Genomic DNA, 25320 nt, shown 5'->3' on the forward strand with positions numbered 1-25320 from the left:
CCATGTGCTGTAGACTACTTCCCACATTCTCTTCTATCAGGTTCTGTGTGTTCAGATTTATATTGAGGTCTTTAATCTATTTGGACTTGAGTTTTGTGCATGGTGATAGATATGGATATATTTAGATTTTTATACGGTTGACATCCAGTTATGCCAGCACTATTTGTTAAAGATCCTTTCTTTCTTCCATTGTATAATTTTAGCTCCTTTGTCAAAAATCAGGTGTTCATAGGTCTGTGGGTTAAAATCCGGGTCTTCGATTCTATTCCATTCGTCAACATCTCTGTTTTTATGCCAATACAAAGCTATTTTCTTTACTGTTGCTCTGTAATAGAGTTTGAAGTCAAGGATGGTAACGACTCCAGAAGTACTTTTTTTTAAATTTTTTTTATTGATAAAAGAAGAATAAAGAAAAAAAACAAATTTCCACCTCCTCCCAGCCTCCCCTTTCCCTCCCCCTCCTCCCACTCTTCTCCCCCTCCTCCCACTCTTCTCCACCTCCTCCCACTCTTCTCCCCCTACTCCCACCCCTCTCCCCTTCCCCCCACTCCTCTCCCCCTCCCTCTCCAGTCCAAAGAGCAGTCAGGGTTCCTTGCCCTGTGGTAAGTCCTAGATCCTCCCCCCTCCGTCCATATCTAGGAAGGTGAACATCCAAAATGGCTAGGCTCCCACCAAGCCAGCAGATTGCGTAGGATGAAAACTGCGTGCCATTGTCCTTGGCGTCTCATCAGCCCTCATTATTCGTCATGATCAGAAAGTTCAGTTTTATCCCATGCTTTTTTTGGTAATAGTCCAGCTGGCCTTGGTGAGCTCCCAGTAGGTCAGCTCCACTGTCTCAGTAGGTGGGTGCACCCCTCGTGGTCCCGACTTCTTTTCTCATGTTCTCCCTCCTTCTGCTCCTCATTGGGACCTTGGGAGCTCAGTCCATTGCTCCAGTGTGGGTCTCTGTCTCTATTTCCGTCCATCACCAGATGAAAGTTCTAGGATAATATGCAAGATATTCGTCAGTATTGCACTAGGATGGGGTCATTTCAGGTTCCCTATCCTCAGCTGCCCAAGGAACTAACTGGGGACCTCCGCTTGGGCACCTGGGAGCCCCTCTAGGGTCAAGTCTCCTGCCCACCTTAAAGTGGGTCCCTTAACTAAGAATTGTGGTTCCGTGCTCCCCTATCCAACCTTCCTTTATCCCGATCCTCCTGTTTCCCCAAGTCCCCCCTCCTTCCCTTCTACCTTTTCTCTCCCCATCTCCCCTTACCCCCTTCCCACCCCACCCCCAAGATCCCACTTTTCTCCCAAGTAATTTTGTCTACTTCCCTTATCCAAGAGGATAACAATATGTTTTTCCTTGTGTTCACCTTCTTACTTAGCTTCTTTAGGTTCGCCAATTGTAGACTCCGTGACCCCTATTTATGGCTAGAAACCAATTATGAGTGAGTACATCCCATGTTCATCTTTTTGGGTCTGGGATACCTCACTCAGGATAGTGTTTTCTATTTCCATCCATTTGCATGCAAAATTCGAGAAGTCGTTGTTTTTTACCGCAGTGTAGTACTCTAATGTGTAGATATTCCACACTTTCTTTATCCATTCTTCCATTGAAGGGCATCTAGGTTGTTTCCAGGTTCTGGCTATTACAAATAATACTGCTATGAACATAGTTGAACAAATGCTTTTGACATATGATAGGGCATCTCTTGGGTAAATTCCCAAGAGTGGTATTGCTGGGTCGAGGCGTAGGTTGATCCCAAATTTCCTGAGAAACCGAAACACTGACTTCCACAGTGGTCGCACAAGATTGCATTCCAACCAGCAATGGATGAGTGTACCCCTTCCTCCACAGCCTCTCCAGCAAAGGCTATCCTTGGTGTTTTTGACTTTAGCCATTCTGACAGGTGTAAGATGATATCTCAGAGTTGTTTTGATTTGCATTTCCCTGATCGCTAAGGAGATTGAGCACGACCTTAAGTGTCTTTTGGCCATTTGAACTTCTTCTGTTGAGAATTCTCTGTTCAGTTCAGTGCCCCATTTTTTAATTGGGTTAATTAGCCTTTTAAAGTCTAGTTTCTTGAGTTCTCTATATATTTTGGAGATCAGACCTTTGTCTGTTGTGGGGTTGGTGAAGATCTTCTCCCAGTCAGTAGGTTGCCTTTGTGTCTTAGTGACAGTGTCCTTTGCTTTACAGAAGCTTCTCAGTTTTAGTAGGTCCCATTTATTCAATGTTGCCCTTAATGCCTGTGCTTCTGGGGTTATACCTAAGAAGCGATCACCTGTGCCCATCTGTTGTAGGGTATTTCCCACTTTCTCTTCTATCAGGTTCAGTGTTTTCGGGCTGATATTGAGGTCTTTAATCCATTTGGACTTGAGTTTTGTGCACGGTGATAGATATGGGTCTATTTTCATTCTTCTACAGGTTGACATCCAGTTGTGCCAGCACCATTTGTTGAAGATGCTTTCTTTCTTCCATTGTATACTTTTAGCTCCTTTATCGAAAATGAGGTGTTCATAGGTTTGTGGGATTAAATCCGGGTCTTCTATACGATTCCATTGGTCGACTTCTCTGTTTTTATGCCAGTACCACCCTGTTTTCATTACCCTAGCTCTGTAATAGAGTTTGAAGTCAGGGATGGTAATGCCTCCAGACAATCCTTTATTGTATAGGATTGTTTTGGCTCTCCTGGGTTTTTTGTTTTTCCATATAAAGTTGATTATTGTCCTCTCCAGATCTGTGAAGAATTTTGCTGGATCTTGATGGGGATTGCATTGAATCTATAAATTGCCTTTGGTAGAATTGCTATTTTTACTATGTTGATCCTCCCAATCCAAGAGCAAGGGATGTCCATCCATTTTTTGGTATCCTCCTCGATTTCTTTCTTCAATGCCTTAAAGTTCTTGTCAAATAGATCTTTCACTTCCTTGGTTAGATTTACCCCAAGATATTTTATGCTGTTTGTGGCTATCGTGAATGGAGAAGCTTCTCTGATTTCCCTCTCTGCTTCCATATCCTTTGTGTATAAGAGGGCGACTGATTTTTTGGAGTTGATCTTGTATCCTGCCACATTACTAAAGCTGTTTATCAGCTGTAAAAGTTCTTTGGTGGAGTTTTGGGGGTCGCTTATGTACACTATCATATCATCTGCGAATAACGAAAGTTTAACTTCTTCCTTTCCAATTCGAATCCCCTTGATCCCATTATGTTGTCTTATTGCTATTGCTAGAACTTCCAGCACTATATTGAAGAGGTATGGCAAAAGTGGACAGCCTTGTCGTGTTCCTGAGTTAAGCGGGATGGCTTTGAGTTTCTCTCCGTTTAATTTGATGTTAGCTGTCGGTTTGCTGTATATAGCTTTTATTATATTTAGGTATGACCCTTGTATCCCTAATCTCTCCAAGACTTTTAACATAAATGGATGTTGAATTTTGTCAAATGCTTTTTCAGCATCTAATGAAATGATCATATGGTTCTTTTCTTTCAGTTTATTTATATGCTGGATTACATTGATAGCTTTTCGTATGTTGAACCAGCCCTGCATCTCAGGAATGAAGCCTACTTGATCATAATGTATAATATTTCGGATGTGTTCTTGGATTCGGTTTGCCAGTATTTTGTTGAGGATTTTTGCGTCGATATTCATGAGTGAGATCGGCCTGTAATTCTCTTTCCTGGTTGAGTCTTTGTGTGGTTTTGTTATCAGAGTAACTGTAGCTTCATAAAAGGAATTTGGTAATGACCCTTCTGTTTCTATATTGTGGAATACATTGAGGAGTATAGGAATTAGGTCTTCTTGGAAGTTCTGGTAGAATTCCGCATTGAACCCATCTGGCCCTGGGCTTTTTTTTTGGTAGGGAGGTTTTTGATAACAGCTTCTAATTCTTCGCGACTTACAGGTCTGTTTAGATTGTTCACCTGGTCCTGGTTTAATTTTGGTAAATGGTATTTATCTAAAAAAGTGTCCATTTCTTTTACATTTTCCAGTTTAGTGGCATACAGGCTTTTGTAGTAAGATCTAATGACTCTCTGAATTTCCTCTGTGTTTGTGGTTATGTCCCCCTTTTCATTTCTGATGTTATTTATTTGCGTGTTCTCTCTCTGCCGTTTGATTAGTTTGGATAGGGGTTTATCAATCTTGTTGATTTTCTCCAGGAACCAGCTTTTTGTTTCATTGATTCTTTGGATTGTTTTCTGTGTTTCTATTTTGTTGATTTCAGCCCTCAGTTTGATTATTTCCAATCTTCTACTCCTCCTAGGTGAGTCTGCTTCTTTTTTTTCTAGAGCTTTCAGGTGGGATGTTAAGTCTTCAATATGTGCTTTCTCTGTTTTCTTTAAGTGGGCACTTAGTGCAATGAACTTTCCTCTTAGGACTGATTTCATAGTGTCCCATAAGTTTGAGTATGTTGTTTCTTTATTTTCATTGAATTCAAGGAAGACTTTAATTTCTTTCTTTATTTCTTCCTTAATCCAGGTATGGTTCAGTAGTTGACTGTTCAGTTTCCATGAGTTTGTCGGCTTTCTGGGGGTAGCATTGTTGTTGAATTCTAACTTTAATCCATGGTGATCTGATAAGACGCAGGTGGTTACTAATATTTTTTTGTAACTGTGTAAGCTAGCTTTGCTACCGAGTATGTGGTCAATTTTCGAGAAGGTTCCATGAGCTGCAGAGAAGAAGGTATATTCTTTCCTGTTCGGGTGGAATAATCTATAGATGTCTGTTAAGTCCATTTGCTTCATTACCTCCATTAATTCTCTAATTTCTCTGTTAGGTTTCTGTTTGATTGACCTGTCCATTGGTGAGAGAGGAGTGTTGAAGTCTCCTACTATTAGTGTGTGTGGTTTGATGGCTGCCTTGAGTTTTAGTAATGTTTCTTTTACATACGTAGGTGCTTTTATATTAGGGGCGTAGATATTCAGAATTGAGACTTCATCCTGATGAATTGTTCCTGTTATGAGTATAAAATGTCTCTCTCCATCTCTTCTGATTGATTTAAGTTTGAAGTCCACTTTGTTAGAAATTAGTATGGCCACACCTGATTGTTTCTTAGGTCCATTTGCTTGATAGGCCTTTTCCCAGCCCTTTACTCTGAGTAGGTGCCTGTCTTTGTGGTTGAGGTGTGTTTCTTGTAGACAGCAGAATGTTGGATCCTGTTTTCGTATCCAATCCCTTAGTCTGTGCCTTTTTATAGGTGAGTTGAGCCCATTGACATTAAGTGTTATTAATGACCAGTGGTTGTTAACTCCGGTCACTTTTTTAGTAGTAGGGTTTGTGTGTTTCCCTTCTTTGAGATGCGCTGGTGAAAGGTCTCTAGATGACTGAGTTATTGTGGGCATTGTTGGACTCCTTGGTTAGTGATTTTCCTTCTATAATTTTCTGTAAGGCTGGATTTGTGGCTACGTATTGTTTAAATTTGTTTTTATCCTGGAAAATTTTGTTTTCTCCATTTATAGTGAACGAAAGCTTGGCTGGATATAGTAGTCTGGGCTTGCATCCATGATCTCTTAGTTTTTGCAGTACATCTATCCAGGACCTTCTGGCTTTCATGGTTTCCATAGAGAAGTCAGGTGTAAGTCTGATAGGTTTACCTTTATAAGTAACTTGGCCTTTTTCCTTTGCGGCTCTTAATATTCTTTCTTTATTCTGTATATTTTGTGTTTTGATTATTATATGGCGAGGGGATGTTTTCTTTTGATCCAGCCTATTTGGTGTTCTGTATGCTTCTTGAACCTTCATAGGTACCTCTTTCTTCAGGTTGGGAACGTTTTCTTCTATAATTTTATTAAGTATATTTTCTGTACCGTTGAGCTGCACTTCTTCTCCTTCTTATACTCCAATTATTCTTAGGTTTGATCTTTTTATTGTGTCCCAAATTTCCTGAATGTTTTGTGATGAGAATTTGTTGGTTTTGCTGTTTTCTTTGATCAGTGTGTTTATTTTCTCTATGGTATCTTCAGTGTCTGATATTCTCTCTTCTATCTCTTGTAATCTGTTGTTAGTACCTGTCTCTGTCATTCCTGTTCATTTACCCAGATTTTCCATCTCCATTCTTCCCTCGGTTTGTGCTTTCTTCATTGCTTCCATTTCATTCTTCATGTCTTGAACCGCTTCCCTAACCTGTTTGATTGCTTTTTCTTGTTTCTCTTGGTTTTCTTGCGTGTCTTTGAGCGATTTATTCATTTCCTCTACCTTTTTGTTTGTAATCTCTAATTGTTTATGGCAGTTTTTCACCTCCTGTTTAAGGTCTTCTATTATTTTCATATAGTTAACTTTTGAGTCGATTTCTTCTATTTCTTCAGGAGTAGGGTGTACAATTCTTCTTATTTCGGGATCCCTGGTTTCTGGTGGTGTCATGTTGCCTTTCAGGTTGTTGGAGGAGTTCTTGTATTGGCGCCTTCCCATCTCTTCCTTCAAATGGAGCCAGGAGAGGCCTGGTCTCTTGGTCCAGTCTTTGCTGTGATTGACTCTCTGGGTATATCTCTTCAGTGTAGAAGTAGGAACCGTTCCCGACCCGATGGGATTACTCAGCAACTAAACAGGGCCGCCAGTAGTCCAATGATCCAGGGCCAACAGGATGAATGGAGCAAGGGGGGGGGTGGTAACCAGGAGCTCGCAGGAAGCCTGGCGCCCGAGCTGAAGGTGCCCGGCAACCTCACAGGGGACCTTGAGGCCTGCCTGGTAGGCAGGCACTCACCACTCTGGGTGGGTCGCCTTAATTTAGGAGCTTAAAACTGTACTTGAGCACTGGTCCTAGCATACAGCAGGGCAGGGTTGGGGAGGGGTGTTGGGGGGGCTGGGTCGTGCGAAAGAAAGACAGCCCTGCAGAAGGAGCTGGGGGAGGGGGTTTGTCCTCTCTTCCGAGACAGTCTGCCCCTGGATAGCACACACTCACCCGTCCTGATGAGATTCCTCAGCAACTAAACAGGGCCGCCAGTAGCCCAATGATCCAGGGCCAACAGGATGAATGGAGAAACGGGGGGGGGGGGATCCAGGAACGCGCAGGAAGCCTGGCGCCAGAGCTTAAGGTTCCCGGCTCCCTTACAGGGGACCCTGAGGCCTGCCCGGTAGGCAGGCACTCACCACTCTGGGTGGGTCGCCTTAGTTTAGGAGCTTAAAACTGTACTTGAGCACTGGTCCTAGCATACAGCAGGGCAGGGTTGGGGAGGGGTGCTGGGGGGGCTGGGTCGTGCAAAAGAAAGACAGCCCTGCAGAAGGAGCTGGGGGAGGGGGTTTGTGCTCTCTTCCGGGACAGTCGGCCCCTGGATAGCACACACTCACCCGTCCTGATGGGATCCAGAAGTACTTTTATTGTATAGGATTGTTTTTGCTATCCTGGGTTTTTTGTTTTTCCATATAAAGTTGATTATTGTTCTCTCAAGGTCTGTGGAGAATTTTGTTGGGATTATGATGGGGATTGCATTGAATCTATAGATTGCTATTGGTAGAATTGCCATTTTTACTATATTGATCCTCACAATCCAAGAGAATTGGAGATCCTTCCAGTTTCTTGTATCCTCTTCAATTTCTAAATAAGAAGGTGAACCCAAAGAAAAACATATATTTATCCTCCTAGATAATAGAAGTAGACAAAATCGCCAGGCAAAAGTTGGGAGCAGGGGGGTTAGAGAGAATTGGGGAAGGGGAGATTGGGAGAGAGAAGGGAGAAGGGTAGGATTGGGGAGAGCTTGGGGGAATGGGATGGTTGAGATGGATGAAGGGTGGATATGGGAGTAGGGAAGATTAAATCTTAACTAAAAGAGCCATTTTAGGGTTGGCAAGAGACTTGGCTCTAGAGAGGTTCCCAGGTGTCAAGGGGATTTCCCCCACTAGGTCCGTGGGCAGCAGAGGTGAGGGTGGCTGTACTACCTTATCCCATAGCCACACTGAGGAATATCTTTCATATCACCATAGAACCTTCATCAGGCGATGGATGGAGATAGAGACAGAGACCCACATTGGAGCACTGGACTGAGCTCTCAAGGCCCATATGAAAAGCAGAAGGAAGGAGAACAAGATCAAGGAAGTCAGGACTGCGAGGTGTGCGTCCACCATGGAGACGGTGCAACTGATCTCATGGGAGCTCACCAAGGCCAGCTGGATTGGGACTGAACGAGCATGTGATCAGATTGGACTCTCTGAATGTGGCTGACAATGAAGGCAGACTGAGAACCCAATGATAATGACACCGGATTTTGATTCTACTGCATGTACTGGCTTTTTGGGAGGCTAGTCTGTTTAGATGCACACCTTCCTAGACCTGGATGAAGGGGGGGCTTGGAATTCCCACGGGTCAGGGCACCCTGACTTCTCTTAGGACTGGAGAGCAAGGGGGATAGAGAGTGAGGGGAGTGGGAGGGAAATGGGAGGATGGGAGGAGGTGGAAATTTTTAATAAATAATTAAATAAATAAATAAATAAATCATATTGAAGTCTAAAAAACATAAAAACTTAAGTTGTTTATCTAAGAAGATATTTTAAGTCTAAAAAGATATTTTATGAGTTATAATAGAAGACAGATTAGGTAAAAACCTTGTACTCATCAAGATAAAAGAGATAATAGAGTAATTTCTCCAAATTTTTTGAATACAAGTAGACAGGATGTTGTGAATATAATTCTTCTTGATAGTAGTTCTTATAGTATATAATTTTATTGTGTTAGAGTTGAAAGCCTTACTTTTTTTAGACAAATTGGGGAAATGGTGTGGGTCATTTGTGCACTGTGTGAAGATGTATTGCTATGATGGGGATAATAAAAACTCGAACAGTCAAAACATAGGCCAGAGAGATAGGTTGGACTTCCAGGCAAAGAGATGAAGAGGAAATAATTGAGGAATGCAGGAGATGTCATCATGAGGTAGAATGAGTTGAACACACATAACGGGAGAGAGATAGAATTCTTGTGGTAATATGTAATTAACAAAAATATGGGTTAATTTAATTTATAAGAGCTAGTGGGACATGCCTGTTGTATGGTTGAGCTAGCTAGTTAATAATCAGCCTGTACATGTCATATTTGTGAGATGACAGTCCAAAGGGAGGTCCAAATACACAATTTCAGTTTAAAAGTCACACTGTACCCACCCCTGGCAGGAGAACAGCCAGCACTTCATATAGGTAAACTAAAGTATTAGCTCCATCTCAATATCTACTGATTTACAACAAAAATGCCAATCTCAAGCTTTATTTTTCCTTAAATATGTATCTGCTCACTTTCTATTTCTATAACTTGACCATTAACACTCTATCATTATAAAGAAACCTGGTTAACTTAGCTAATAATTTTGGAAGATATAAGTTCAGCATCAGGTAACTTCACCTGCTCATCCTCTGATGATGACGATGCTGTTTTCTGAGCCACTAAATGTTAGAGGAGCTAAAAGGAAATGCCCAGGTACAGAAAAGAAAACTGTATTGTAGACATTGAATTGTGTTCCAATATATTCCAATAAGAAGTCATCGGGGTCTCAGGGAGTTACAGTAATAACTTAGAAGGATAATACTCATATGTATTTAGTGTTCTCAATTTAGGCATGACGTTAAAGATCTCTCCAAAATGTACACACACACTTGAAGTCCATATGTCCACATGTGAAACTTGACAGGCAAGCCCAGTGTATGAAACTATTCCCTGGGAGCTATGAACAAACATCTGTTCATGCTAGATAGGGAACATATGATAGATTATAGTGATTAAAGTGGGGAGAAAACCAAAGTTGGGAGTTGTTACAGAAACAAAAAAACTAAAAGGTAGCTGAATCACTAAATCACAGAAGGGGTGATGGTTCACAAACGCTAGAATCCTGGAGTACCCTGAGCAACCTGTAGTCAACAGGTTAGAGAGTAGCCTTTCAAAGTTAGCACAGAAACTGGAAGACAGCAACAGGGACATCTGTCAGGACAGAATTTTTATAGAGTTAATAGCAGTAATAGTGGGGAAACAAGAGCTAAAGGTCACAATCTTCCTGGGTTGATTAAGGAGTAAATAGGACCATTACAAGACAGAAGATCATAGGAGAAGGAGATCTGGAAATGCTGACAAGAAAGAACTGACCTACTGAAGGAAGTTCACCCATCTCATGGTCTGGCTTGTGCTTTACTTTCCAGTAAGTTTCTTGCACTGACTTCCTCATTGCTAGAGAAGGCTTCTTCTCCTTATCAACCTTCTTCATCTAAACCTCATCAATGCTTCTTCCTCATCCCTAACCTGCTGGTCACAGCTCCTTCTAGTGCACTGCAGATTCTATCTTAAGATTCCAGGTGCTACATTCGGGCCAGACCTCATTGAATAAATGGGACCTCCTGAGACTGAGAAGCTTCTGTAAAGCAAAGGACACTGTCGTAAAGACACAAAGGCAACCCACTAACTGGGAGAAGATCTTCACCAACCCTGCAACTGACAAATGTCTGATCTCCAAAATATATAAAGATCTCAGGAAACTAGACCGCAAAAGGCTAACCAACCCAATTATAAAATGGGGCATTGAGCTGAACAGAGAATTCTCAACAGAAGAACTTCAAATGGCCAAAAGACACTTAAGGTCATGCTCAACTTCCTTAGCGATCAGGGAAATCCAAATCAAAACAACTTTAAGATACCATCTACACCTGTCAGAATGGCTAAAATCAAACACACCAATGATAGCCTTTGCTGGAGAGGTTGTGGAGAAAGGGGGACACTCATCCATTGCTGGTGGGAATGCAAACTTGTGCAACCACTTTGGAAAGCAGTGTTTCGGTTTCTCAGGAAATTCGGGATCAACCTACCCCTGGATCCAGCAATACCACTCTTGGGAATATACCCAAGAGAGGCCCTATATACAACAAAAGTATATGCTCTACTATGTTCATAGCAGCATTGTTTGTGATAGCCAGAACCTGGAAACAACCTAGATGCCCTTCAGTGGAAGAATGGATGAAGAAAGTATGGAATATATACATATTAGAGTACTACTCAGCAATAAAAAACAAGGACTTCTTGAATTTTGCATGCAAATGGATGGAAATAGAAAACACTATCCTGAGTGAGGTAAGCCAGACCCAAAAAGAGCAACATGGGATGTACTCACTCATATTTGGTTTCTAGCCATAAACCAAGGACATTGAGCCTATAATTAGTGATACTAGAGAAGCTAAATAAGGAGAACCCAAAGAAAAACATATAGGCATCCTCCTGAATATTAACCTTCAGCAGGTGATGAAAGGAGACAGAGACAGAGACCCACATTGGAGCACCGGACTGAAATCTCAAGGTCCAAATCAGGAGCAGAAGGAGAGAGAGCATGAGCAAGGAACTCAGGACCACAAGGGGTGCACCCACACACTGAGACAATGGGGATGTTCTACTGGGAACTCACCAAGGCCAGCTGGCCTGGGTCTGGAAAAGCCTGGGATAAAACCGGACTCTCTGAACATAGCGGACAATGAGGACTAATGAGAACTCAAGAACAATGGCAATGGGTTTCTGATCTTACTGCATGCACTGGCTTTGTGGGAGCCTAGGCAGTTTGGATGCTCAACTTACTAGACCTGGATGGAGGTGGGGGTTCCTTGGACCTCCCACAGGACAGGGAACCCTGATTGCTTTTCGGGCTGGGAGGGGGACTTTGTTGGGGGATGGAAATGGGAGGCGGTGGCGGAGAAGAGACAGAAATCTTTAATAAATAAATAAATTTATAAAAAAAAAAGACTCCAGGTGCTATGCTCACTTGACAAATGTTTCGAGCTTCCATTTAAGAAAAGGATAACACAAAACTATTCAACCTCAAGTAGACCATAAACTCCTTGCTCCTTCCACAGGGTAAGATTATGCCAATTCCCTTTCTTTCTGGGTTGCTGTAGGAATCTATCAGTCTGATGAATTGGACGACTTTTACAATCTGACTTTCAATTCTGACTTTGAGAAAAAGTCAATAGAGTGGGTTAAGAAAACAAAGGTTTAATTGAAAAGATTGTAGAAACATGATATTTTTATCATCTTCACCAATAAAATTTAAAAAGAATTGAAATAGTAGAAAATTGCTTAGATGGATAATTCCCAGAAGCAACTGGTTATTAAAAAGAACTTTCCCTATCAGGTATTTCAGAGTCAGAATTGTCAGTCAAGGGGAACACAGAAACACCAACAAAAATGGTACAAAGTACTGTCATCAATTTTGGTTTCTTATCAAATAATGAAGATATCATGAACTTTGGTTTCAGATCATTAAGAAATAAACTGGAAAAATGATCTGGAAGTTTCCTATTTTCACTACATTTATAATCCAGAATGTGTTGTGTAGACTGCTAAGGGAGGAAAGTCAACAATGATCCTATCATCTGTGAAGACTATGACCTATCATACCTCCTGGAAAGGCTCCATCCGCCTACTGGCGCAGCAGTGACATGACTGTATAGTGATGGCTCATTTGTGTTTTAGGAAATAAAGCTTGCCTGAAGTTTAGAGAGTAAAACAGCTATACTGACAAGAATACAGACCAGGCAGTGGTGACACACACCTTTATTCCCAGTAGCCACACTAGTTTGCTATAGAAAACATGCAGTAATGTTGCACACCTTTAATTCTAGAACTAGGGAGGAATATAAAACAGAGGACAGCTCTTACACACAGTTTCATTCTGCGATTCCTGGAGGAAGGATCATCATTTCAGGCTGAGGTAGAGGTAAGAGCCAGTGACTAGCTCTTTTGCTTTTCTGACGTTCAAGTTGGACCCCATTTTATATCTCTAGGTTTTTATTAATTGTACTACATGACTGTTTTCTTATGTTTTATGAATTATGTTCAACAGAATAGCATCTATGCCTTGTACTATAATACTGGGTCAAAAATCCACAGCAGGAAACATTATACACGCTTGTGTCGAATCTGCTACTCTTATTTTTGCTTAATTCACATGGTGTCGTACTGCATTAGTTATGTTTAAATGAAGGGATTAGTACTCGGCTCAGTGTTAGTCAAATATCTGTGTATGAAATTGTCAATAATAGATTGATAGTACAAACTTGTAGCTTGTAAATGTGTGGAAAATGGGTGACCATGGAATGCTTTGACCTAATCAGCACATCTGTATACCCCTTTTCATGTTTCAGGGAATGCTAAAGAAGAAAGGTGAGGGAAGAAGAGTAGTGCTGTCAAATACCATTGCCTGAACACATGTCACAGTGTAGTAATGTGCTCATAGTAAGTGTGGTTGCCTGTAGAAAACAGGCATAACCCTGAGTGGTAAACTTGCAAGTATTGTTAAATGAGGCAGTCAGGAATCTCTCTCTGTGTTACATTTCCTGCTACTGTGATAAAATACATAAGTAGGAAGTGGAAGCAGCTTAATGCAGAAAATACTTATGCAGCTCACAGCTCCAGGGTACAGTTGATTAAAAGAGATACCAAGTCAACATAACCTTAAAGCAGCTAGAAGCATTATATCCACATACAAGAAGCAGAGAAGGATGAATGAATACATGCTGGTGCTGAGTTCACTTCTTCATTTTATACACACCATTATCTCCTCATCCCAAAAATTGTTCCTATCATAGTTAAAATGTGACTTCCCACATCAATCACCTTAACGAAGATAATGCATAAGAAACATATTGAAAGTTCAGGAGCCATGATGGTCTGACCAGGATCTCTATACCTCTGTGATGACTTGATTATTTTAAGTCCTCATTCTTACCATATCCCTCTTGACAGTGTCTTAGTTTTATCTCTCTTGGTCTATGCATTTTCAGAGTCTCAAGTACATACTCCAGTTTTCATACAATTAATGAGAACAAGGGATTGTAAAAATGGAGTGTACACAACTGAGCTTAACAAAACAGCTGGGATGCATGAGACAAGTGTCTCCTCTCATGGATCTCAAATATTTCAAATAATTAATTGAGGACTAAACAAATTTATTGTGAGAATGCAATGATTTATCAGCATTTGGTGGTGTTCTTCCTCCTCACACAGAAACATCAAAGAGGGTAAGGGGGCCATGTCTGCTGTTTTTACTGCTCCTTGTTGCTTGCATTTTGGAACTAACTGACATTGGAATACAGGAAGAATCTGGGACATCAAGGTATCCATTCAAAGGATTATACACATCAATCAGCAAATGTCATAGAGCAGCCCTTTATTAAGAGAATATTTTTGAAACTACATCAAGAGTGTCCCACCAGATAGTTCCTTTAAACACTAGACAGCAATGTTTTTATAAATTAGCAGAAAACTCACAATGAGTGTGGGTAATAGGATACCTAAGTGAGAGTACAGAATTTGGGGGCATCATTTATATTCGGTTATCTTAGAAAATGGGAATCTGAATTGTGTCCATTAATTTTTTGTTGTTCTTATTGAGTCAAATTCTATATTCATAGTAGTAAAAACTTACACCAAAGCAGATGTTCCTAATAGGGAATGTGATGATTTAAAATAAAGTAAAGTATGACAAGAAACTGGGGAAAGCAGAAGATATGTAAAGATCAGGACCAAACCACACTAAAGGGACAATAAGTTCCCCTCTAAAATAGAGTCCAAGGAAAAAATTCTTCAAAGTCCACAGTAAAATAGAGGGTACAAGCCTTAACGTGGTGATAAAAGAGCTATCCAATCCAACATTTTGATGCTTTCCTGCATCCAAAACACATGTGATTCCTGAATCTTTTCTCATAATTCATTCTCATTTTAAACATTAAGTTTTCTTGTAAATAAAACCACTAAATATTAACAAATTAATTTTCAGATAGTAATGATGTAAGCCTGTGGCCATCTCTCGTCCTCACTTCTAGGGTGCAATCAAAGTCTTCTCTGGCTGGGGCAAGTCCCAAACAGCACAATCCCAAGAACTGTGAGAATCAAACCAGAAATGCCCATCCGAATGATGTTCTCCACTGTGTGATCTTGAGGCTGTGAGACTGGAGATTGTGGACAAACAGGTCAGGATCATACAAAGCTACCATAATAATTCTGTATTTCCACTCTGAGTAGCTCCCTACTCTGTATGCAATCTGACCTTTGGTGTCCATGCCCAAACCAGAATTTTCCTTACTCACCTATTGTGGATTCTGACATGTTTTGTGGTTGGCTGGTGGTCTCAGGCACTTCTGAGAAACAACGGCATGATCCATGTGTGAAGTGCTCAAGAGAACTGATTCTTTTGTGAAGCTGTGCGTTTTTATTTCCCAGAAATGCATATTATACTCATGACAGCTATAATGAAGATCTGGAACAACCCATTTCTCTGCTATAGCAGGCTTTCTCCTGGGCTTTTGCTTGATTACTTCAGTATGGCTATGCTCTGAGTTCAGAACTTGTGGCCAAAGTTCTTCTTTGGAATCAAGTGTATTGTTTTTCAGAAAGCTAAGATGGAAAATTACACCCTCCCAGTTTAAAATAAAGAGGCTCCGCTGTAGTAAAGAATCCTGGAAGCTAATTTCCCTGGAAATTGGTTTTCACTCATTCACCAGCTGAGATCCCAAGATGCAATGTCTTGTCATAGGGGTCCCATGAGTATGAGTTGCACGAAATAATGACAGTCTGGGTTCTCCTCCTGCACTCAAGTCACCCAGTTCCCATGATGTTTAACATCTCATTCTCTAATCATCACATCGTTAGTAGCACAAAGAGTTCAACCACAAGAATTTAAAGATGTGCTCACAATGTCCATGAAGTAGATATGTTCTCATAAGAAGGTAAGATAAATCATCAAAGAATATGAGACCAACATGGAAGTAAAATATATTACTTATACATGTGTCTGGAGAGGTTATGGACTCTAGATTATAAAGCAATATCTCCATGTTCCTAAACCAATGTGATTTCTGACTTCATTCTAAGTGCTTATCCTTATATCCACAGATAAGTTTAGCTCTGTCCCCTCATCAAAAATGCATATTTTTCTACAGATGAGGATGATTATAAAAATTCACAACTGGTCAAAACAGAAATAAGATGGCTTGGTTGCCCAGTCCAAATGGGTACTCCTACAACACAAATTGTGTATATAAAATATAAAGAAGAGAAGTAGAAAGGTTACAACAGCCAGAGAAACAAGATTCCTGCTACACAATAGAGGCTTCAAGGCAAGAGAAAGAAGCTAAACCCATGAAATTTCAAAAGTATAGTTGCCTAAAGAAGACCAGAATAATGACCACCTGGATTCTATAGTCTCTTCCTCCTCTGTATGTCCTGGAGTCAGATCAAACTAAAAAAAATCAGATGGCAACTAGTGGAAAACAGGAAGTGGAGACAAACCACATGGTGAATCTGTGAGGTCTTCAGATAAAACCATTTGGAGACAAGGCTAGAAAATGGAAGAATCAAAAGAATCTCAAGCTAGGCTGTATGATGTGCATTTATGTGTTCATGTGTGTGTTTTTGTAAAACAATAACAATTAAAAATCAGGGGCAAACTTAAATATTATAAGGGTTTGAAAAACACGGAAAGAGTGAGAGGAAGAATGGAAAAGGTAGAAATGATTTAAATGTAACACTCATATATTAGTAAGTTACATAATATATATATAAAACCATATAAAATTGTATCAATTTCTGCAATTATACATGCATGTGAACATAACAAAATAATATTATACAGGCATATGAATAAGTTTACATGGAACCATGCAATTTACACTCCTAAGTTTACAACACGGTTTTACAGTGTCAACAGTATCGGTTGTTGTAGACTCCTAAAAGGCAAAGATTATGATTCTTAGTTAACAGTTATAGAAAGGGTTTCTGGTGCCAAAATGTTGAGTAAATGAGAATTCCTACCAGAAATCTTCTGGACTCCCATGCAGAAGGTGAGATGATGACTAATTAAAGAGGAACCGTTTACTTCTAAATCTCTAGGTCAATTCCTAGGTCAATTATCCTGTCTTAATTGAGCTCAAAGAGGTCTGGGTCATCTCACCTGAAACTATGATCTCCACAGGGACACTGGGGTGTAACAACAAGCAAGGGGATGAGCTTTGGGAACCAAAGCATACATAGAAACCCTTAAGAGCTGAAGTCACAGCACTCATGGAGAATTCTGACTGATTTTGAGACTGTAATTTTTGATGCAAATAGGGATGGGCTGCACCTTCCTTGAACAGAAGGAAAATATCCATTAGGACTGATGATTGACACCGCAGGGTCAAATTCTCTCCTAAGGAAACAATAGTGCCTGGATGCACAGAGAGATTTGGTATAATTGCAGAGTACCATAAAGAGATGAAAATTGGTGAGTGAAGGACTGCAGCCATTGGTCTGAGTCCCCATTTCAGAACCTAGTCTCTCTATATTTTAACAGACTGTGCAATCCTTGTACCTGGACCTATTTCTCTGTGAGATATTCATCATCATATTGATGATGAATTCCAGGTCTCCTCCCAGCTTATCCTGTGCCAAGATAGGTCCCAACTGAATGCACTAAAATCCTCACCTGTGATCAGGATGTCCAATGGGTCACTGGGAGCTGACCACTCAGAGGATGAACTGCATGCACCAAGGCATCTATACTGACCACCAACGGAGGAATTCACAGAGCCTAATGTGAAATTGTCATGAAAATGTCCATCCTGAGACTGATGGACAGAGGCCTGGGTGAGGCCACTTTCCCCCTTCTTAAACAGAGCAAATCTGTAATAACTTATCTCAGAGGAATACTTGAGGATCTTGTTCTCTCCAAAATCCAGGACAGGGCCTTTGAAGGTTGGCAGAGAGAGATTCTTTGACAGTCCTAAGAGCAGGAGACTCAGGAAGCCATACAGCTGGATCTTTCTATACATTCCACACCCCATCCTGCCCTACAGTACCGTGGCCATTAGCACTCAACAGTATCCTTTAGCCATTATGGCTTTAAACCTTCCTCGAGGCAGAACAACATATGACAAAGGGTTTCTGGTGCCAAACAGTAGAGTAAATGAGATTTCCTTACCTGAGACATGTATCTCCAAAGGGTCACTGGCCTCTGACCACACATGTGAGGTATTTGTATAGTATCCATAACATCTGAAGGGCCCACTCTTGCTGGATGCCATGGTGATCTCAGGAAACAGACTTAGGAACTGTCCAGTGTGTATAAGCTGTGCCTTTAGGGACCAGGAGAAATTTTGATCTGCCCCAGTCAAAATGAACCAATCATATTTTTTAGATGAGACACACGTAAGGGTCACGTTCCCACCTGGAGTCACCACAGGGCTGGGCAAAGCTGACAGAGTAGGTTTACCATGGTGAACACCTAGGAGAGGAAGAGGCAGCCTGTTTAATGAAAGACAGCCCATAGCATATCCAGAAGAAAAGCTGAGAAAGCACACCTATGGAAGATTATTTCTAGAGGACAGAGGCAGAGATTGTTTCACTTAGTGTCCTCTCACCTGTCACCACCAGCTCCAGGGAATCACTGTGCTCTGTCCAGCCAGCAGAGTTGTAAGAGTAACAGCGATATTTTCCTGCATGATGCTGTTCCATGGATGCTATTGAGAACATGGCCTTGTTACTAGGATCTTTTGGAGTTTGACTGTCCCAGGGTGCTGGGCTTCCTTCTTTATAGAGGAAATACATTGGTTGCTCCTCCTTGGTCCCCTCACACGAGATGGTCACACTATTCCCTAAGGCAATCACAGATCCCGGCTCAGCCCTCAAAGTGGGTTTCTTAAGTTTTCCTACAAGGAAGTAGAAGAGAAGGATGTGGGGTCAATCAAACAGTTTCAGAGTAAAGATCAAACTTGCTCCTGATCTTGAACTTTACTCCTAAATAGAAAAACAACCAATGATGTCATGGGAAGACACATCATTCTCCTGACCCTCCCAGGTTCCATTCCTATTATGCTCTCCCCTCATTTTCTATACAGTGACTCTCATGGTCTGCATACTGTGTCAACTGACTCAGGAACCCTGAATCCTCAAACACATGACACACCATGATCTAAACTGGAATCCTGTGTCTAGTAGAATATGATTCTACAGAGACCCCAAGGTGCCCTCACCTGAGATCAGAAGTTCCATAAGGTCACTCCCTTCTGACCACACCTGAGGATTACTTCTGTAAGAGCCATAACATCTGAACCTCCACCTTTTGCTGAATGCCACTGGTGTCACTTGGAACTTGGCAAAAAATGGCCCAGTGTGTTTATCTTGTGAACGCTCACTGTGCAAGAACTTCTGATCATCCTTAGTTAAAATGAACCCGTTGTATGAATGATTTGAGGTACAAGAGAGCGTCACAGTCATTCCTACAGTCACAACAGGGTCTTGCAGTGGCAACAGTATGGGTTTGTTGTAGACTCCTAAAAGAAATACACACGGAAAATAAAAGTAGACCACACAGTCTAAATTGCCGCCCATGGCTTTCCTTCTATGGGAAATAGTGCTTAGCAGTGTTTCAGGAGAGTGACTTCTGGGGAAAAGATATTTGAGTTTCTCTTACCTGTCACCACCAGCTCTAAGGTGTCACTGCGTTCTGTCCATCCAGCAGAGCTGTATGAGTAGCAGTGATATCTCCCTGCATTCAATTCTGTCATAGATGAAATGGTGAGTTTTGCACTATCATTGTAGACTATTTGGTTCTTTTGGTCCCAAGGATCTGGGCTTCCCTCTTTATATATCACATAGATTAGGGTTGGTAGTGTTGCCTTACACCAGATGGTAACATAATTCCCAGAGGTGATCACAGAGCCTGGCTCAGCCCATATGGTGGGCTTGTGAAGGGTCCCTGCAAAGAAGTAGGAAGAAAGTAGGTACATCTGTCACTAAAATGTCACAGAGAAAGTCAAAATTGCCCCTGACACATAAGCTGATCTTCAATATCAGAGGTACACATAAAGACCATACATTTACATGAATCTTAGATTTCACTATAGTATCATCCATAGTTTCTACACTTCAAGACCAGCTGTATCAGAAATTCTTTGACACTGAGTCCAGTAGCCCTGGTTGTCAATCACCCAGCACAAATCAGGTATATTCCAGGGACCCTGTGTCAGTTGCAATTATACTGAAAAGAACGTACTGCACTTCCTTACCTGATACCAGGAGCTCCAGTTGGTTACTGGGCAATGACCACATCTGAGGGCTGCTCAAGGAATAACCATAGCATGTGAACGTCCACCTCTTGTTGGGAGTCACAGGATCCACCAAGAACGTGGCTCTAAATATGTCAGAGTATATTTTCTGTGAGGGTTCAGGACTCGAGAACTTCTCACCATCCTTCATTAGAATGAACATATTATACGGCCGTTGTGACTCACACTGAAGGGTAACTCGCCCTCCTGAAGTCACCACAGGGCTGGGAATGGCTGACAGAGCAACATTGCTGGGGTAAACTCCTAGGAGAGCAGAGAAAGCCTGTTAGGTGAACTTTCATTAGAAACATTGTTCCCCACTTCTCATAATTGAGAAAGGAGCCCCCTTAAGGCAAATCCAGGGGCTGAGAGAGGGTTCTGTTACCTGTCACCACCAGCTCCACGATGTCACTGCTTTCTAATGAGCCATTGGTGCTTGTATAATTACACAAATATTGGCCTGCATTGTTCCATTGAACCAAAGAGATAGAAAACTTGGCCTTATTCTCAGTTTCTAGAAGGGCTGTTGGTTTCAGGTAGTCTGGACTTCCTACTTTGTAGAGACGATATTTTTTGGCCTCTGAAGGCCCTTCACAGAAGAATGTCACCTGGCTCCCAGTGGCTACCACATTTCCTGGCACTGCTCTCAGTGTAGGTTTAGAGAGGACCCCTGAAAGAAATTGACAATTGGTTCCCCAGAACTCCCCCTTTAATACAAGCTTTCTTATCCAGAACCTTTCACGGATCCCCAACATCATGCAATACCTGCTGTTCTCCATCTGCTCTGCTCATGAGTGCCCTTTGATCCCCAATAAGGATGTCCAAACTAGTATAGCTGGGAAGAAACTTACCTGCTGATGCTGGGTTCCAGAGGTTCAGGCTCTGTCCTGGAAGAGAGTGTTTACAATGAAACATGAGCAGGACCTCCATTTCCCAGTGCCTTCTGGAACTGCTGAGACATCCCAATTGCACAAATCATGATTGCGAGGTGGATTCCCTCTCAGAGAATATTTCTCCCTCCCCAGGTGGTATCTCACCAAGAAACAGTAGCACTATAAGAAATGGGGTCATGGCATCTTCCAGTTGACACAAGTTTGCAGATAGATGATCTCCTTTCCAAACACACAAACACAAAATGTGTGGCCTATGCAAACTGGTTTCTGGTTCCAGTCATGAGGTTTTCATACTGGCAGCCCCTGAAAGAGGAACTGTTCTAACTTACTGCCTGACTCTTTTCTTCCTGGGCTATGATGGGTTGGGCTAAAGATTTTGTGGCTTCTATCTCTCTGTGGTTCTTTAGTTTTTGTTTTTGTTTCTGGGACAGAACTTCTTAAACCTCATCCAGGTCTCAGATTTCTCCTTCTTATTCCTCAGCATTCCGTATACAAGTATTACAAACCCAAGTCTGACTGTGGTCTCTTCCTGCAGAACATCTCCACTGTAACCATCTCCATCTGGATAAATGCTCTCAGTCATCACAGACCAGGACTTAACACAAAATAAGCCTGCTGGTTTCCAGACCTAGCACCTTCACTTGAGGGATATGGTGCTCGTTCTTTTTCTCTTAGCTCTTGGTTCTCCTTTACTCCTTCATACAGACCAATCTCGTGGTCAGTTTCCTAATGTGTCTGTAAGATGCTTTGGGATGTTGTATCAATGTTTCCTAGGGATACAAGAACAATGTTTACACAGGTCATATGGAACAATGGTAACAGAAACAAAGACAAGACTCCATACAAATCTAGCTGGTGAAACAATGAGTTACATTATGGCTCTGTAGAAGCTTGTCATCAATGTTGAAATTTTTGTGTTTTGATTTTGTTTATTTAAATGTTTAGACAGGGTCTTACTATGATCACTGGCTGTACTGGAACTCTCTCTGTAGACCAGACTTGAATCAACAACCAGTTTCACGCCCAACTGTTGAGAACAGTGTGCTCTGCTATGCCCTGTAATATTGGAAACATTTCAATGGTTATGCCACTTAAAAAAAACTGCCTGCAACTTTTAACTGCCTATAGTTCTGATGGGAAGGGGGTGACCTTAGGAGCCTCAACACCAAGAAAGAATACTGATGGGATCAATGTTCTACAGGTCACTTGTATGTAGTAACAGCTACAGAGACTTCAATAGGACCAGAATATTTCCATGGTGGAGAGCAGTGTTCTACAACAAAGAAAGATGCAGGCTGATGCTGCTGGGATCATGGAGACGAGAAGGGACACACTGAGCACATGACCCTTTATTTCTCATGCATGAACATGGACAAGACATGCATGAAAATAGAGAAAGAAACAGTGTATACTCATGGCTTCATTTGATTCTATTCTGCTAAATAATCCATGGTAATGAAAAAATAATCCCTCAAAGATTGATTGCTCTTTTCTTACCAACATACATGACTAACATAGGAACAAACTCTCAGCATTCTCTCTTCTTTTGTGTTCCTCTTTTATTGTTCAGAATCCTTCTGGTTTTTGTAAAGGCTGAAATTAATTTAGTGCCTATTCAATTATAAATGTCTATTCCAAATTAGTGTTATTGGCATCTCAACTCTGAGCCTCAGCACCATCCTGATTGTCTAATATCAGTGTCATTTTCACCATATTCAAAAGTTCATGATTGCCTGGGATTTGGATGTACAAGAAATGATTAACCTACAGACAGTTTTACAATGTAGTTGGCATGCAAGAGGGATCTGGTTATGTAAATGTTATGGTTAAACGGCCCCTCTCTGCTCTCATGTTTTTCATATGGATAATACATTGCATCTAAACTGTGAAGGTCATCAAAATCTAACTTCCCCAAAATGAAAGTTCCCAAAATGCAGACAGTTCCTTATTCAAGAAAAGAAGCTAACATTGTTCAGTGCCTTAACCTACCCTTGGGAAGGATCATTGCAGGGGTAGTATTTCCTTCATGGTGTCTGAGGTAGGGTCAGGGCTCCAAGACTGTTGTTGCTCTGTGCTATATCTGTAAACACATTCTGCAAATACTTTGTATTGTTGTCTGGGTCCATATTGACACTAAAATAGGTTAATTCCTACATTTATTCACAGGTTTTTTGTTTCATGTGTAGGTATCAGTTTTGTTGTGGGATATTTTTACACTGTGTTACAAAGTTTTCTTTGATTGGTGTAATTAAAGGCTTAATGGCCAAGGGCTGGCAGGAGGTATAGGTAGGACATCAGGGCAAAGAGAGAACTCTAGGAAGAAGAAAGGCAGAGTCACCAGACACTAGACACTGACAGAACACTGGAGCTGGAAGATGGACGAAAGATTATGCCATGATAGCTAGGTAAGAGAGATAGGCAGGATTTCTGGGGGAAGACAGAAGAAAGAGAGAAAGATGTAATCATGCAGAGTGTGCCATAGAGATTCTAGAAGACTTAGAGCAATTCAGAGGTGCAGAATAGAAAAGAGGTAACTAAACCATGTAACATGACATAGATAAATAAAATAGGTAAATTTAAGCTCTACAAACTAGATAGAAACAAGCCTAACCTATATGCTGATTTTTTATAATTGATAAAAGTCTTTATGTCATTATTGGGAGGCTGGATAAAAAGTCAGAGAAAGACTCCTTACTAATGGCGTCCATTGTGGGGCTAGGTATTTTCACATAGTTCTCAAAAAAAATTTTAAAAAGTACCAAACGTGGAACCAGATGTCACTTCTTATTCCTACGATCTTTAGGTGGCCACTGCCTGACGGCTTGAGCCAGCCAGCACCATGTATGGAGATTCATGATAGGTTTAAGGCTTGTGTGTTTCTAAAACAAAAAGATAAGACACCAAAAAGAGAAGTAACACAGGTAATCCAGCCTTTCAGACTGTCTTTGTTGCAGTTTCCTCAAAATTCTGCTTCTAGAACAACTTCAGATCTGCTAGGTAAGAAGGTTCAGCTTCACAGACAACACAAGTCATACTTCAGATAGATCCTACACTTCCCCATCACACTGGGATAGACAATAGCTAGTAGCTGTCTCAGGACTTGACCGTTATCTTAATTTTTTAGGGATCCCTAAAGATCCATCATCTCCAGACAATAGGAAGCCATCTAGAGAGTACAATGCCTGTATTTCCAAGAGGTGGGGGGTTGGTGGTTTCTGTTCCTTCAGTGGTTTGTGGATGTTTGACATCATTGTGGGGGTTGGATGTAAATTGTTACTGGTCATGGTAAGGGTGCAAACTAAGTAAGTGATGTGTATTCAAATATCACTGTCTGAAACAAAAAAAAGGCAGTGTATGGCAATAACAGGATAAAAGGGTAGATTACTGTATATACACTTAGACTAAAAAGCAAACACTAGTCTCAAATATTTTACATTGGTATGGAATTTTATATATTAATAGAAATTTAAAATTACCTTGCTATGTTGTATATACATTTCTACTCTTCTTTAAGGTATTGTACCTATGCAACACATTTAAAAATGTAATGAATAATTAAGAGATATAAGTTAATAGTTAACCATATATAATAATAATCAGACTTGTAGTCATATTAAATATGTCTTAAAGTTAACAAAGATATATTTTAGATGGATAGTTGGTCTTCAAACACTTCAGAAATCTACATAATGTGTCATTTAAGATTTTTTTCATTTAAGATGTTCCTTGGGCAGCTGAGGATGGGGAACCTATAATGACCCTATCTTATAACAATACTGACGAATATCTTGCATATCATCATAGAACCTTCATCTGTTGATGGATGGAGATAGAGACAGAGACCCACACTGGAACACTGGACTGAGCTCCCAAGGTCCCAATGAGGAGCAGAAGGAGGGAGAAGATGAGCAAAGCAGTCAGGACCACCAGAGGTGCACCCACCCACTGAGACAGTGGGGCTGATCTATTGGGAGTTTACCAAGGCCAGCTGGACTATGACTGAAAAAGCATGGGATAAAACTGGACTCTCTGAACATGGCGAGCAAGGAGGGCTGATGAGAAGCCAAGGACAATGGTACGGGGTTTTGACCCTGCTTCATGTTCTGGCTTTGTGGGAGCCTAGCCAGTTTGGATGTTCACCTTCCTAGACATGGACAGAGGGAGGAGGACCTTGGACTTTCCACAGAGCAGGGAACCAAGACTGCTTTTTGGGCTGAAGAGGGAGTGGGAGAGGAGTAGGGGAGGTGGAGAAGGGTGGGAGGAGGGGGAGGGAAATGGGAGGCTGGGAGTATGCGGAAACTTTTTTTTCCTTTTCTCAATAAAAATAAAAAATAAAAAAAGACCAAACCTAAGAATATTATGAGTAAAAGATGGAGAAGAAGTGCAGCTCAACAGTCCAGAAAATATACTTAATA

The 25320-nt window shown here is 41.1% G+C and overlaps 1 protein-coding gene and 1 pseudogene across 6 annotated transcripts; both read right to left on the bottom strand.

Annotated features, from left to right (window-relative positions):
* Positions 1-936: 936 nt before the first annotated feature.
* LOC142831816 (leukocyte immunoglobulin-like receptor subfamily A member 6) lies at positions 937-21232 on the bottom strand. Of its 6 annotated transcripts, XM_075942226.1 has the most exons (10): positions 21050-21231; positions 20864-20899; positions 20398-20682; positions 19974-20276; positions 19379-19663; positions 18939-19238; positions 18327-18614; positions 17888-18190; positions 15018-15068; positions 14082-14879 (listed from the first exon to the last, which is right to left on the bottom strand). In XM_075942226.1, the coding sequence occupies exons 1-10, from the start codon at positions 21081-21083 to the stop codon at positions 14761-14763; spliced, it is 2004 nt and encodes a 667-aa protein (XP_075798341.1). In that variant the 5' UTR covers positions 21084-21231; the 3' UTR covers positions 14082-14760. The 6 variants fall into 6 exon arrangements, with proteins under 6 accessions (XP_075798357.1, XP_075798341.1, XP_075798372.1 ...); XM_075942242.1 differs by lacking the exons at positions 14082-14879; positions 15018-15068 and adding an exon at positions 937-980; XM_075942257.1 differs by lacking the exon at positions 18939-19238 and having other exon boundaries at positions 21050-21232.
* LOC142837566 (leukocyte immunoglobulin-like receptor subfamily A member 4 pseudogene) lies at positions 16662-17877 on the bottom strand (annotated as a pseudogene).
* Positions 21233-25320: the final 4088 nt, after the last annotated feature.

The sequence above is a fragment of the Microtus pennsylvanicus genome, chromosome 1 (assembly GCF_037038515.1).
Source record: "Microtus pennsylvanicus isolate mMicPen1 chromosome 1, mMicPen1.hap1, whole genome shotgun sequence".
In the NCBI taxonomy this organism is placed as follows: domain Eukaryota; kingdom Metazoa; phylum Chordata; class Mammalia; order Rodentia; family Cricetidae; genus Microtus; species Microtus pennsylvanicus.